A 14,645-nucleotide genomic window follows, 5' to 3' on the forward strand; every position below is an offset into this window, starting at 1 on the left:
GTTGGACAGAGGTTCAGCCCCCCTGTGCGTGTTGAGAACATCTGCTGATGTATCTGGCTGTGTCTTCCATGGGTGGTTCATACATCTTCTTGCTTGGAAGAGGTCAGTTCATATTTTTCCTTCCTGAAGGAGAGAGCGAGGCCCCAGGAGTGCACCCACTAGCACCGTTTGGGTTTTGAGCATACACAGTCATAGATGGCCCTGGGATTTTGGGTCTCTTTCTGTCCCTGAGCATCTGTGACTCTGGTGGAGGGTACCAGCTAAGCCATGTGTTCAGCAGGGCACCAAAGCAGGTACCTTGGCAGAAGCTCACGCTACAAGGAGAAAAGCTTTTCCCAGGCTGTGCCAACTTCAGAAACCAGTGGGAGCTACAGCCCTTGCAAAGCCCCATTTCATGTGCAAGCTGTGGGTTGGCAGCCTTTTTTTTTTTTTTCTTTTGAGGAGAAAGCAGTGGCCAGGAAGCAAGGAAACCTGGATTTTTGTCCTCACTGTGGCACTCAAATGCTCACTCTCCTTCCCATTGCTTGCCCCATCCATCCTGGTGTACACCCACCTGGAGAGGGACCATCTTCTGCCTAGCCTAAGCTTAAGGCAGCTGTCTTGGGTGGCACAAGTGACCATTGCTACAATAGAAATACTGCTTCAGGGCATGAACCAGTCTGTAAGGTACTGGTTTTTATCTTGAGTAGATTATTCTATCACTTTTCGAGAGAGCAAAAAAGCTAAAATCAGGCCTATTCCAGTTTTTAGCAACTAAACTTAAGCCTACATTTAAAAAAGAAAAAAAAAATACAAACCAGTGCTTGCAGATGAGTACTTATAATAGAAAATTCAGAGCACACAATGTTCAGCTTCCCCTTTTCTGGGAACGAGTTGGCCTCTTGCGTTTGTACAACATGCAGCACAGAAAACCCACCATTTTTCCCATGTCTTTGGCTTTGCAGCAGCATGAATGAGAACATTTTAGTTCAAAAGAATAGCCTGTGAGCGGTGTACTCTGAAATATGCCTATTGCACGGTACTGCCTGACACAACCTATTCTGGTAAAGCCTACGGAGGGTTTTTTTTTCCAGAATATCTGTGTTTTCCAGAATAAGTTTCTTTATCTCTACATAGTGGTCACATTGCAGCTGAGCTGTTAACGTAAAGAGGCAGCTTTCACGTGGATTGGCTTAGGCACGCAGTTCTCCAGTTTTCTACTACCGATGGTGTCTTTTGAAACCCCATTTCATCCTACCCTCAGCCCATCTCCACCAAAAATCCTCATTTTTGTTTTATCCATGTATTTTTATAGAGTCTCTCGGTGACCATGCTGTAGGGGTGCAAGGCAGAGGCGGGATGTGTGCTGGGTTTGCTTCTGCCCCCATTCACAGACGTGTTGACATCCACTTTCACAGGACACATTGCTGGGGGAGTCAAGAGTCCTGGAGGCAGTTTGGTTTGCTGATTGCCTTTGAAAAGTGTGAGCCTCTGGTCCTTAAAAGAAAGAAAAATTATCAATTGCTGCTTGACTGTAGACAAAAACTCATGGCCGCGGCACCCTGCTACAACTACGTGGGTTTTTTTCTAATTAGAAATGTCTACACTGACATAGGCAAATTAAAGATGTATAGCACTTTCAGATTTATTTTTTCACATCTGCAAAAATTATTGCTGTAATGTTCGGTATACCTCCCCATTAATTGTGTTTTATTCAGCTTACAAAGAACTGCAGAAGTGTTGGAGCTCTAGACTGCTCTGACTTAAATGCTGTTTTAAAAGCTCTGCTCTAGTTCACAAAACCTGCCTCCCTTTTTGTGGTTTTCTTTTGTAAATCGTTACAGTCGCGATCCATCATGCAGGAATTATTTGCCCTGCTTTGCTTCTGCTTATTCTCCTGCATGTAATTAAGCAATGTTTTTAAGTGTTTTATCACAGTGGAGAGCAACAGCATTTTTTTGCTGTGCTAGCTGATGTGCTTTTTGATATTACTGTAGCAGCTGCATGCTAAAAACAGTTGTAAGGAAGGAAAAACATCACCCTAGGCATGTTCCTTTTTTGCACCATGAAATGTGTATCTTGCCTCCCATCCTTGGATTTGTCTGAGTGTAATATTACCACAACATTAATGAATGTGAGTTCAGCACCTCTGAGATGGGGCAGGATAGCTCTGCTCTGTGCTGCGTGTGTTTGTGTTGCTGCAGCCTTTGTGGGTGAAGAGTAGATGGTTGTGGGAGGGTTATGATGCTGTCATGTAGTATCAGTTAGTTTCTGCTCTGCTCTAAACTCTATGGGCATGACTTCTGGGCAGCCACACAGGTTGAAGTCAAGTGTTAAAAGAGGAGATGCTCCCAGGGACATGTGCTTTTGAGTCCTGGAGAGGCCAGGGACCCGCAAGCTTGAGGGAGGGAGACAACTATCATTGAAGCTAGCCAGAAATTAAAAGACCCACTGAGGTCCATCAAGGTGTGGTTGGTCACACGTCCTGGAAGGGGTGGCAAATTCTTCAGCTCAGGAAAAAGTGGTGCCAGTAGTGTCTGCTTTAAAACCAACGTGGGGTGTTTGTGAGGTGGTGGTCAGCAGGGCCTGCCTGGCATCTAAGGGCAGAGTGTGGCATCCGTGTTGAGGTTTGTAGAAATCCACTTACTGCGTGACAAAGTAGGGTAGTAGCTCAAAAACCCCAGGGACTGAAAGACTTGCATCCAGCAAGTCCTTGCTAGTGAGCGCTGGTTGGTGCTGTGCTGTGCACCTCCTCTGTTACTCCTGCTGCATCCCCAAGCTGGGGAAGGGGCATGGGAAAGCTGTAATGAGGAGTTTGTACCTTTGTGATATTAAACATCATGTTCAGACGTGGGGGAGGGTTGGAGGACGGGAGGGGGAGTTTAATTACAAGAGTGTAAATAGCTGTTGCTTATGCTGTGTAGTGGAGAAGATGCTGTTCATGGAGACTGAGCTCCTAAGCAATGAAGTAATAAAATGCTTCCACCCTCTTTAAACGTCAGCTGGCCCTTGCAGACGAAACCCCCTGTATTTCTGCACTTATTTGCAGGTATCCTCGTGGTGGTGGTCTTCCCACTGTTCATTTTCGGATGAGGCCAGGTGCTGGGACCTCTGCTAGCACAGGGCAGAGCAAATGATGCAGTGAGATGAAAGATAAGGAAGCTTTTATTGGCAAATCACACAAGTGTCGCTAAAGCGTTTTTCTTCCTGTTTGGTTTGTTTGTTTGTTTTAAAAAAAAGCAATGTATATCTGTGAAAAGTAAAGATGCATTTGCATTGAGTGCAGGGTTCCACCTGTTTCAACCTCTGTTGTATTACTTTCTTCCAGCCCTCAGCTGGAAGAAAGATGCAGCATGAAGTGGTGGTATTTCTGGTGCTCTTTTCTCTTTCTGCCAAAGTTAAGGTTTTCCCTGCTTTTTAATTTTACATCCCTTCAAACATGGTTGTCTTTGGACAGCCTTTTTCAGACTTACTCATGTTCTGGGGTATGAGAGAACACAGACAGCACCTCACCCGATCTATCCACTGCTCTGACACTTTCCCGAGCCCCAGCTCGCAGGGTTTTGGCAGATGCTTTGTGTGACCGGGCTGTGTCCCAGCTGCCATGGAAAATTCCTGCTCTGCCACCACCTCAGAGGAGCCCATGTGGGAAGAGCACTGCAGGAAAGAAGTTCAGTCTCTACCCAAATATTTGCTTTTTTGGGGAGGGGCAGGGAATAAAACTAGCTATGGGCACAAGTGGAAGATGGGAGAGAGTAAAAAGATTTCAATGTTCAGCAAGAAAAAGCTTTTTGATTTATTTTTTCCATCCCTTTGCTTGAACTGTATGGTTATCTTTTGCTGCTGGAAGGTGACATTGCTACACAGGCAAACATTTTCCAGTACCAGTCATGCCTAAAAGCATGATTTATTTTCCCTGTGTGGTTCTCCACAGTTTCCCCAGTCTGGGGCCAGGTGACCAGGTAGGAAATCTGGTGTTTCCTGAGTCATGTCCAGAGTCGCCAAATAAGTCTTACTTCGTTCTCGCATTGGATGCTCCAGAGCCATTTTAACAGGGGTTTGAAAGATCAGAGGACTGTGGCTGAGTTATTTCATTAATTAAACAAATCAAACAAATTTCAGAAATTGAAGAAAAAACAGACTAGGGCCTCACCCATAACTGCTGTAATGCACTTTTGGGGAGATAGGTTTAGAAGAACGCGTTGCTTCTGACCTATACACTCTTGTCGCAGATGGCTTTGCCAAAGCAAAGCAAATCAAAAGCTCTTGTTCCTGCACACGAGCTCTCTGTGGTTTGGTTTGGACTTCGTTCATGACAGCAGCTGTCTGCTAAGAGCTGAGTGTTTTTGGTTTTCACCTGGTTGCCTTTTGCTGCTTTATGTGTTTGCTCATTTTAAAAAAAAAAAAAAAAAAAAAAAAGATGGTTTTATTTTTTATTTATTTTTACTTGCCCCCACAGTACAGCAAGACAAGCAGGAGATGTGGCAGGTGAGCTGGAGGGGTGAGGACTGTCTTCCGTCCCCATGTCCAGGGGGACTGGCTGCTTGCAGGGCAGCTGACGGCAGCACCCCACGGCTGTGGGCACCCCATGGTGGCAGCAGCCCAAAAAGGAGGTCGGTTGTCCAGGATTCTGTCTGTAATGAAACATAGAGAGTGAACCAGGCCAGCTTTAGGGATAGAGGTTGACCTGTCCATGGTGTGCAGCCTTGTTCATCGAGCTTCAGATGTGAATTTTGCCCCTCAAAGTGATGTGTGGGCCATGGACACAGCTCGGGTGATGAAGTGTAGCTTGGGTTCCCATCAGGACATGCTGTTTGCTATGCCTTGGCTGTTGCTGAAGGGTATCTTCTCTCCTCCTTCCCCCCCCCCCCCCCCCCCAAATTTTGGTAGTTATCACTAGTTGGAGGAACAGCCATATGCAGGTGAAATCTGGAGGTTTGGGGGTCAGGTTTGTGTTTTCCCCTGTGCACTGAGCTCCAGCAGAACAACAGCCTGGGAGAGCCACCTCGGTCCTGAATTGGAGGAGCTGAAGTGGCATCATTAACAGCTTTGTCAGGAGCAACACCATGTATTTAAAGTTGTTGTGTGGGGCTTTGATGTTCAGCAAGCAGCTCCTGTTTGAAAGCTGTGAGATGCTCCTGGTATTCTCTTTGATGTCCTCGGATGAGATGTGGCAGCCCCTGCAATGTACATGATGCAGCTCCCAGAGATGTGCCATGGAGGCGTCCATCTTCCTTAGCAACTGTGTATTGATTTATTCCAAATGACATCCTTACTGAGCAGGGACCATGGCTTGGAGGTACCAATAAACTCTCCTTCTTCATACAGGTGTTGGGCCTCGTTTCTTCCCCCTCTTTCAGGACACAGGTTGAAGGGACAAAGATGGTGTCTAGCTAGTCATGAGCCCCCTCCAAACTGTGCATCTTGGGCTGAAACTCGTTTGGTTTTGTTACTGACCTCCAAAAAGAAGCATTTGACTTGGTCTTTATTTTTACAGTGGATAGTGATTCTTATGTGGCAGAAAAATTATTCAAAGTGTAGAGTTAGCAAACCAGCAATTAGACATGCAGAAAACCACTCTGTGGAATAGAAGATGGAAGAGAAGCAACGATCTGTACAACTCTGTAGTAAAACTGTAGCAGACAGAATTTTTCATCCATCCACCCATTTATATATGTGTTGGAGGGACCTTGGCCATTCCTCTGTATCAGAGCATCCTTGCTTGGGGCTGATCCTCATGTCCTCATGAGAGGTGGGAGCTCAGTGCAGCAACTCAATGCAGCAGAGCTTGCTGAGCTTCCAGAGACTGGGGAATTCAAAACATTTAGGCCAACTTTTAAGAAACCTTTGATTGATTCAGAGTTTTAACCTAGATGTTTCTCGTTCTCCACTCTTTCTCTTCCATCCCATCCCTTTATCTTTTGTTCTTAGCTCTTTCTTCCTTTGTGGGGGCAGATATTCAGTGAAATATAAATAAGCTTTGCTCTCTCTTTGATGTCTTTTGAATTTTCTTCCTTTTGCTGATGTTGCCACATGAATTTTGCAGAAGGTCATACATCAGAAAAGGAGCAGACAGTTAGGTGCAGCTGTGTGGCCTGGGAGGGAAAGTGAGCTGTGGAGGAGCATCCCAGGAGCCATGGTTCCATCCTCATCTCCACCACCCTGTCCCAGGGTACTGCCTTGCGCCTCCCTTCCCTCATCTATGAAAGTCAGTGTCATGATCATGGTGGGATCTGCAGGGCAGAGTGAGGTGACATGATCACCTTCACCCTGTTTCCAGCAGCAGCCAGTCTTATAGAGGCCGGTCTGCCCCTTTCTCTCACCTTGTGGCCTGTTTCAACCAAGTTGGATACAAAAGAAGAAGTTTCAAAGCTAGTTCATTTTCTGCAAGCAGCATTAAAAATGGGTGGCCAGGAAGATGGGTGTTTGGACATTTGCGTGTTTGTCTCTAGCTTCTGATCCCATCTGCAGTGGGACGCAGCAAGCCACAGATCACAGCCAAAATACTCTGTGGGAGGATGATTGGGAGGGGAAGTAGAAGGGAATTTTGAAGGAATACGTGGAAATAATAGAGAATATTCAGCATAATGCAGTTTAAAGGTCAGTCAGCACAAATCTGTAGAAAATCAGGCATCATTTCTTCCACTGTTCATCTGCTTGTTTATTATTAAAAGGGAGAAGGGAAAAAGGAAACAGAAGAGGAGGTGTTTGCTAATGCTTTGGGGAATGATGGTGACAATGTTGGTGATCCCAAGTTAGAAGGAAATGACACTCTGTCATCCTGGCCGAGGCAGAGCTGTAAACCCACGGGCAGCCCCATCCCTGTTTCACAGAGCTGAGCAAAGATGCTCTGTTTCCCAGGGAAGCACCTGGAGCTTAAATGCACACTTGAAAGCCAACTGGATGCTTCAGTGCTTCACTGAATCAGAGCGGGTGTGCAGGAGCATCCCTGGTCTGTCAGGGCTGGAGGTGCAGGGGTGGTGGTGGCTATGAACGCAGAGCAGCATGCAGTTATGCTGGGGCATCTGCATTATAATGAATAGCATCTCTGCACAGCATCTTCTCTGTGGTGCACATTTAGCGTTTCACAGCTTGCGTTTTGCAAGACCCTTATCTGTGAAGGTGCTTCATGGGGAATTCGAGTATGAAGTGCTGTGTGTATGGAGAATTGCTTCATGCTGGGTTTTGAGTACACGGAGCTGGAAGCTGCCATCCCTGCTCTTATCCCCAGCTGGAGCTGCTTCCTCTGACAGTGTATTTTGAGTTTCCACATAAACAGGAGTGGTGTGATCTGTGATGGGCAGCATAGCAGAAATATGCTCTAGAAACCTGCAAAGTATTCATCAGCTGCAAACAGAACTGAGAAGTTAGTGGCTGCTTTTAGAACAACTCTTTCTGGCTCTCATGCTAATGCACAAGCGAGAGGAGCAGGTTCAGGGACAGCACTCACATGGTTATAAACTGTCTGCTGATGTTGGATGTGTCCAGATATAACTGCAGTGGGATTTTATCTCATTTGATCTTCATATCTGCTGGGTATTGGATGCTATTCACAATGAGAAAATCTGCATTTGGTTAGACACGACATCATAGAATCACAGAATGGTTTGGAAGAGACTCTTAAAAACCGTCTAGTCCATCCCCCCTGCCATGGCTGGCACATCTTTCATTAGACCTCTAGTTCAGATTCTCCATTTAATACACTTCTACAAAAATCAGCACAGGTCTTGCTCACTCTGCAAATCTCCACTTTCCATACTCCTCCAGTTTGTAAACCACAGTGCCTCTTCACCCCATACCAAGGACTCCTTGATTGTAAAAGATGAGTTTTCTGTCAGGACTGGAAGTAGTATGAATCCAGAGCCCATCTGATCAGGAAGCTTAGCAAATTGAAGTCAAGGATTGATGAGGAAAAGCATCTTGTCGAATAAGAGAGTGACTTTTTTTATTTTTTTTAACTTTTCAATTAATGAAACTGTTTTGACAACTACATTCTCCTCCTTCCCTCCACCTATTCCTGATGAGCATGGGTGGATCCTAAAAACAGCTGGTATAGTTTTTCTTTGTGATTGCTCTGACTGATGTTGACCTCAGATCCTTTTGAAAATATGTTTTACAGAATTCTTGCATTTAGGAACTTCCAAAACCACTTCGACACATGAATCATGCTTAACAAAGGATTTTTTTAATTCTGTAGGGAGTGATGTGCACAAATTGAGGCTTGATGAGAATATCAGCAGGGTCACAGGAAGGGACCCTATTTAAAAGGTATCTAAGGGCTTCTGTGGCCTTTGCTAGCTGTCTGTCAATATTGAGTGAAAAGTGGTGTTTTAAGGAAACACTTGTTTCAGAAGAGACTTGATAAGGCTCCATAGATCTGCTGCAGTTTCTTTGAACCCACCTCTCTGTAAGACAAAGACCTTTGAAAGTGTTGATTTGCATTAACTCTTCTTTCTGCCTTTACTTTTGCAACCAAGGCAGGCCCTATAGCTTTATTTAGAAATCACCCATCGTTAGTAACCACAGTCATTTAGTAGACATATTTACAAGGTAAGTGACAGTGGGAAGTAATTAAGTTTAATATAAATCACACTCAGTTTCAAATCTGTAGGCTTCAAAATAATAATTAATAGAAACTGCAGCTTCTATAAAAAGATGCAGTATTTATAGCAGTATCTTCTTTCTTTTCCAGCTAAATACATTAAGTCTAGTGGAGATTAAAATGCCCTGTCTGATCATCTTATTTGTTTCAAAGCCATTTGCTCGCTGTGGCGCACTTCACTGCGAATTACCCACTGCTTTTATTCTTTGTGAGGAGATTTTTGACTCTTAAGTTGATGATGGTGGGGAGGAGGAGTTCAGCATTGTCCAAAATGGCCTTGTAAATGCACATATCTTGAGCTGTGGCTTTCTGCTAAATCTGTGTTTTATAGATCGGTGCCTAACAACGTATTCTTTGTTTCACAGGTGTCATGCAGCTCACAGGTCTACTGGCGGAGCTGAGGGTCACAGCCAGGGTGGAAACTCTTTATTAAAGAAAACAGAGTAAAATAATCAAGGAAGATTGGAGCTGTTTGCAAGATCTATTGAGTTGATTGCTCATCCTGTCAAAAAAAAGTCATCATTTGGGACGACAGCCTGCTGCCAGTGGCTGCCATGGCTAGCAAAAGAAAGTCAACAACTCCCTGTATGGTGCGAACTTCTGAAGTCATGGAGCAGGAAGGAGCTGAGGGCGTAGAGGCTCCTAAAGAGAAGGGGGCTGGTGCACCGCAGCAGGACTCTAAAAAAAATTGGCCTTCAGAAAGCTCAGTCAAAGACTGCGAAGTGGTTGAGGCAAAACCCTCAGCTGAAAATCAGTCTAAGAAACCCCAGGGTGGTTATGAGTGTAAATACTGCCCTTACTCAACACAAAACTTAAATGAATTTACAGAGCATGTTGACACTCAGCATCCAAATGTCATTCTCAACCCCCTGTATGTCTGTGCTGAATGCAACTTCACAACCAAAAAATACGATTCTTTATCTGACCACAACACAAAATACCACCCGGGAGAGACTAACTTTAAACTGAAATTAATTAAACGCAATAATCAGACTGTTTTAGAGCAGTCCATTGAGACCACTGCTAACGATGTCACTGTCACGAGCTCTGGGCTAGAAAATGCAGAGTGTGATGATTCACTTCATGGGGGAATTAGTGCAAGTAAAACGCCAGTGACAAAACTGGGAAAGCCTAAAGGGGAAACCAAGAAGGGTGCCAAAAAGCCAGAAGAGGGAGTTACGGAAAACCATGTGGATGGCACTCTCCCCCGCATCATAACTGAAGCCACTGAAGCTATTGCTTGCATAAATGGAGACCTTCTCCATGATGTGTTAGCCCATGTTATGCCCTCTGTACAGCTGCCACCAAATATTAACCTTGTCCCCAAGGTCCCGGTACCTCTGAACAGTACCAAATACAACTCTGCACTGGACACTAATGCAACCATGATCAACTCCTTTAATAAATTTCCTTACCCAACACAAGCAGAGTTGTCGTGGTTGACAGCAGCATCAAAACATCCGGAAGAACAAATCCGAATCTGGTTTGCTACGCAACGTTTGAAGCATGGTATAAGTTGGTCTCCTGAAGAAGTGGAGGAGGCAAGAAAGAAGATGTTCAATGGTACTATCCAGGCAGTTCCCCAAACCATCACCGTCCTGCCAGCTCCTTTGACAACTGCAAAAATGCCGCAGCCCATCATCCAGACAGCTTTGCCTTGTCAGATACTGGGCCAGACTGGTCTGGTTTTGACTCCTGTGTCAAATGGTTCAACTGTTTCCTGTTCACCAATTACGCTTGCTGTTGCCCCGAACCAGGGGCAAAAGAGGACAATACAGACCTTATCAAATGCCCCAGAGGCCAAGCGTCCTCATGTAGTTCAGGTGCCTGAGATTCCTGCCAAGTTGACTACTGTACCACTGACACCAGCCAGTGAGCGAAAAAAGACAAAGGAGCAGATAGCAGAGCTGAAGGCCAGTTTCATGGCAAGCCAGTTTCCTGATGATGCAGAAGTCTACCGGCTGATAGAGGCGACGGGTCTCTCCAGGAGCGAGATCAAGAAGTGGTTCAGTGACCACAGGTACAGAAGTCAAAGGGGTATTGTGCACATCCCTGGTGATGCTTTAGGGAGAGATCAAATAGCACCTTCAGCTGGTCGACACAGCCGTTCATTTCACCCATACACAGATTTTACTCCCCAGAGATTCAAAGAGAAAACCCAAGAGCAACTTAGGGCCCTTGAGGAGAGTTTCCTAAGGTGCTCTTTTCCTACCCAAGGAGAATTGGACAGGCTTCGAGTGGAGACTAAGCTGAGTAGGAGGGAGATAGATTCATGGTTCTCTGAGCGGAGAAAGATAAGGGACAGCATGGAGCAAGCTGTCTTGGACTCAATGGGATCATACAGAAAAATTAAAGAACAAGGAACCCCCAACGGTGCAATAAGCCAGGCAGAACTCTTGAGTAGCTCTCAGCTCCCTGGTGCTTTATCTGGGTCCTCCACCACATTTAAGAAAACCCAAGAGCAGATTCATCTACTGAAAAGCACATTTGCAAGAACCCAGTGGCCGTCGCCCCAGGAGTATGACCAGTTAGCATCTCAGACTGGGCTCACAAGAACTGAAATAGTTCGCTGGTTCAAGGAAAACCGGTCTTCACTAAGAACAGGGTCACTTAAATGGATAGACCAGTACCAGCAACAGTACGCTGTTGATGGTCGTAATGAGCAAAGCCAGAAAAAGGGATCAAAACACATCGAGAGTCCAAAGAATGGTAATGAAGCGCCTCAGCAGCATTACCAGGAGCATAAAAAACTGAATGAAGAGAATGGGGGGAAACTAGTGGTGAGAGCAAAAAGAGACTGTGAACCACTGAAAGACTCTTTGTTGGGGAATCAAGCGGAGGGTACGGACAGGTTGGAGTGCAACAGCCACGATGGCCACGGCAGTGAGGAGAATGAGGAACCAGCGGAGGTCAACTGGGTGGAGGTGACAGTGGGTGAGGATGACGCTGCATCGGACTGTACGGACAGCTGGAGCCAAACGGCACCCGAAGGCCAGGCAGAGCTGGCGGACTTTGACTCTGAAAGTATATCTGGAGACAATTCCCACGTATAGACAGGTAATGCTGATGGTGCCCTGTTTGTCTGAGCCTGCCTCTGTCTGGGTGTGCTTCCAGAATCCTGTAGCCCTTCTTCAGTATAAATCCCTGGAGCCCATCCCTGCTGGATCTTTGTGCCTGCTGGATGCCTGAACAAAAGGGAGACCCATCCTGCTTGTAAATTAAAGCAACTGCATGGTAGGGCAGGGGTTAGTGCCCTTTGCCGTGTTTCTTGTCTCCATGTGGATCAAGTCCTGAATAAGGGAGACTTTTTTTTTTTACTTTTTTTTTTTTTTTGGCAATAAGTGATTAAGCCTTAAAGTTTTTGCCTTTAAATGACTTATATAACCTCAGCTACACTTGATGTAAAACATACCAGCTGAGCCATGCAAAGAAGTAGTAAGTAACACTAGTTGCTAATACCCCCTTGCTAACAGATCATTGATCTCCCGTGAATAGAGGCTGTGCCTGTTTTTGCACCTCGGGTAGTTTCTTTGCAGCATCCTGCCCTGCTCAGAATAAAAGGTCACTGGGGGAAGGGCCCAAGCCAGAGATGCTTCTTTATGCAACAGCAAGCAAAAAAAAAATGTTGTGGGGACTGAAGCGACTCATGCAAATGTGCTCTCTTCCTCTTGCAGGTGAGAACTGTCTCCAACCCGACTTTGTTCTGCTTGCTCAGAGGCTTAGGAAATGCCCCAGACTAAGCTGTGTGGGTGTTTTAGCAGCTCTTCTTCACAGGATCTTGAATTTAAAAGCAAGCTGCAGGGCTTTTCTTTAAGGGGGCTTTATACGATCTTTCACAATGTGAAAGAATGTGTTATTTTGGAGACCTGAAGCCTGTTTCTGATCACAATTGCACAGGTATAAATCTACAGTAAGCACTGTCAGCATTTCTTGACTTGCATGTTGAATTGAGTTCACTGGAGCCTGTAACATTTTGTGCTCAGTGTAACCAAGTCTGTCTCTCCCAAACTGGAGTCGTCTTAAGCTAAAACATCCCACAGAAGGCTTGTCACCCCGCATTAACAACCACAGTGAGAGAACACCTATTTTAGAAGGAGTTAGTAGTTTTTTAGTGTCTAATAAGTATAATATACTTTAGCATTTCTTTTTAAAAATACATAATTTATTTTTAAAAAAAAAGGAAATACAAAAACCTGGACTGACAGAAGTTTAGAAGTCCCTCCACACTTGCACTGAAGACTTTTACTATTGCAGTTGGCAGTACTTGAATTGAACTACTATCTGTTGCAGAGATGCAGTTTTTTTCTTGGCAAGCCCTGCTGGCTAGCCTAGAGCCCTCCACTTTCTATTTGTGCAATACTTGTCCAGAAGTCTCCTGGACATTTTCTCTGAATTGAAAAGGGAAACCGTGCAGTGGTTTTATTTTGAACTACGAATTATGTCGGCTAATTTTGAGAAGTGTTATCGCAGCATCTGTATCACTAAGTATCCTAAAGCTCCAGACTGCAGTGCAAGGCACTGTCCGGCTTGCAGAAGTTGGTAATTAGGGATGTGAGGAGCAGGTTGTGTTACCTGTGTGGCAAAGGCAGAGATTAAAGGTAGAAGGACATGGGAACATCTGCTGGAGGCACACTGGGGTGCCACTGTTGTGCAGCCACATAAGAAAGGAGAGCCAGGATCTGATCTGCCTTTTAAAATCAAATGCACGATGAATAAATGCATTGTGGGATTTTGTTTTTTTCAGGGTAGTTATTCCAGATCGCTTCCCCCTTCCAGCTATAAATGTTCGTACTGAGGGAGCAGACCAAGGGCTGGCAGAGGGAATGGGAAGGAGGGCAGGAGAGCAGGGGGTTGCCTGAAACCACTATTTCTTACAAACCTCTTGTACCATGAAACCAAGCTCTGCAACAGCCCCCTTCCAGAAGTGTGAGTTTGGTGCCTGCATTTTTGTGATTGCGAGGCAGCGTAGGGTACGTTGGGGTGAACCTCCGGCCTTTGTGCCCTGGCACAGATGCTGACCATAAAGCTCCAGGGCTGTAGAGGTACTCGAGTGTTACCAGAGAGGAATTTTAGTAAGAACTTTGATCTCAGTTAAACTTTCGCTAGGTTATCCTTTTGATGAGGAGCTTTCCTGTGGTTGGTTGTAAAATGCACCTACTGGGAAGAGATGCACTGGAGCAGGACTTCCACTGCGAAGACCATGCAGTAAGATCAGAGGACCATTTTGTCCTCTGCTCTTTGCCCGTTTCTCAGCATGCTGGCCTGGGGATTTGACAAAAGCCCAAAGTCTTTTTCATTTTCCTTTACTCTTCCTGTAAGTCTTAGCCCAGATACTAAGTGCCTGCTCTCTGGTGCCCACATGGAGGCATTGTCACAGGCATTGTGACTCAAAAGCTGGAAGCTTTATAACCCACACTGACAGGACCTGTGAAAAAATTCCAGCTACTGGCTCCTTTTTCCTTCAGGATAAACTTTCACTCTTACCTTTGTGAAGCCCATCTTACATAATTTTTAACTAAAACTTTGGTGTTAAATTAACAAGATGTTATCTTAGGTGACATCCAGGTTATGATACAGAAGCAAAGACTGCGTAAGACCTGATGGAGAGCTTGTTTCTGCCTGTTGTCATATGAAAGTCTGATTTTTCCTGACATCATACTCCTTGGTAGCTTAGAGGTCCTGTCCACACGTAAGAGGTGGACAGAAGAGCTGACAAGGGACTTCTCCTTCTCTTGACTCTCACACAGCCATAGTCATTAGGTGAAACCTTCACTGCTGAACCCTACATTGGACAGAAGCATGCTCCTTTGATATTCATGGTGTTGCTGTTTTCTCAGCTTGATGTACATAGTTTAAAGTTTTTCGACGATTGATCTCCATACTCCTGTTGTTGGCTGAATTTGTGTGCAGCTTCTGTAAAACCTGAGCTCTTCCAGACCATCTCAGTCACTCTCTGCTCTTGGTGTGTAGCTTTAGGAGTTTCTGAAACTATTAGGGAGTATTTGTGTTACAGCCTAGACAGACTTTACACCTTAAAAAACTGAGTTTTTCAAAACTGATTGGT

General features: G+C 45.1%; 1 protein-coding gene across 3 annotated transcripts in view; it reads left to right on the plus strand.

The window, feature by feature from the left end:
* ZHX2 (zinc fingers and homeoboxes 2) overlaps positions 1-14,645 on the plus strand; it is a 78,415-nt gene that overhangs the window by 60,173 nt on the left and 3,597 nt on the right. For all 3 annotated transcript variants that reach the window (XM_074887278.1, XM_074887287.1, XM_074887269.1), the window contains one exon: positions 8,947-11,638. In XM_074887278.1, the coding sequence (XP_074743379.1) occupies positions 9,136-11,634 (2,499 nt within the window). In that variant the 5' untranslated portion in view covers positions 8,947-9,135 and the 3' untranslated portion in view covers positions 11,635-11,638. The remainder of the gene's footprint in view (positions 1-8,946; positions 11,639-14,645) is intronic.

This window comes from Strix uralensis, chromosome 1, assembly GCF_047716275.1.
Source record: "Strix uralensis isolate ZFMK-TIS-50842 chromosome 1, bStrUra1, whole genome shotgun sequence".
NCBI lineage: Eukaryota > Metazoa > Chordata > Aves > Strigiformes > Strigidae > Strix > Strix uralensis.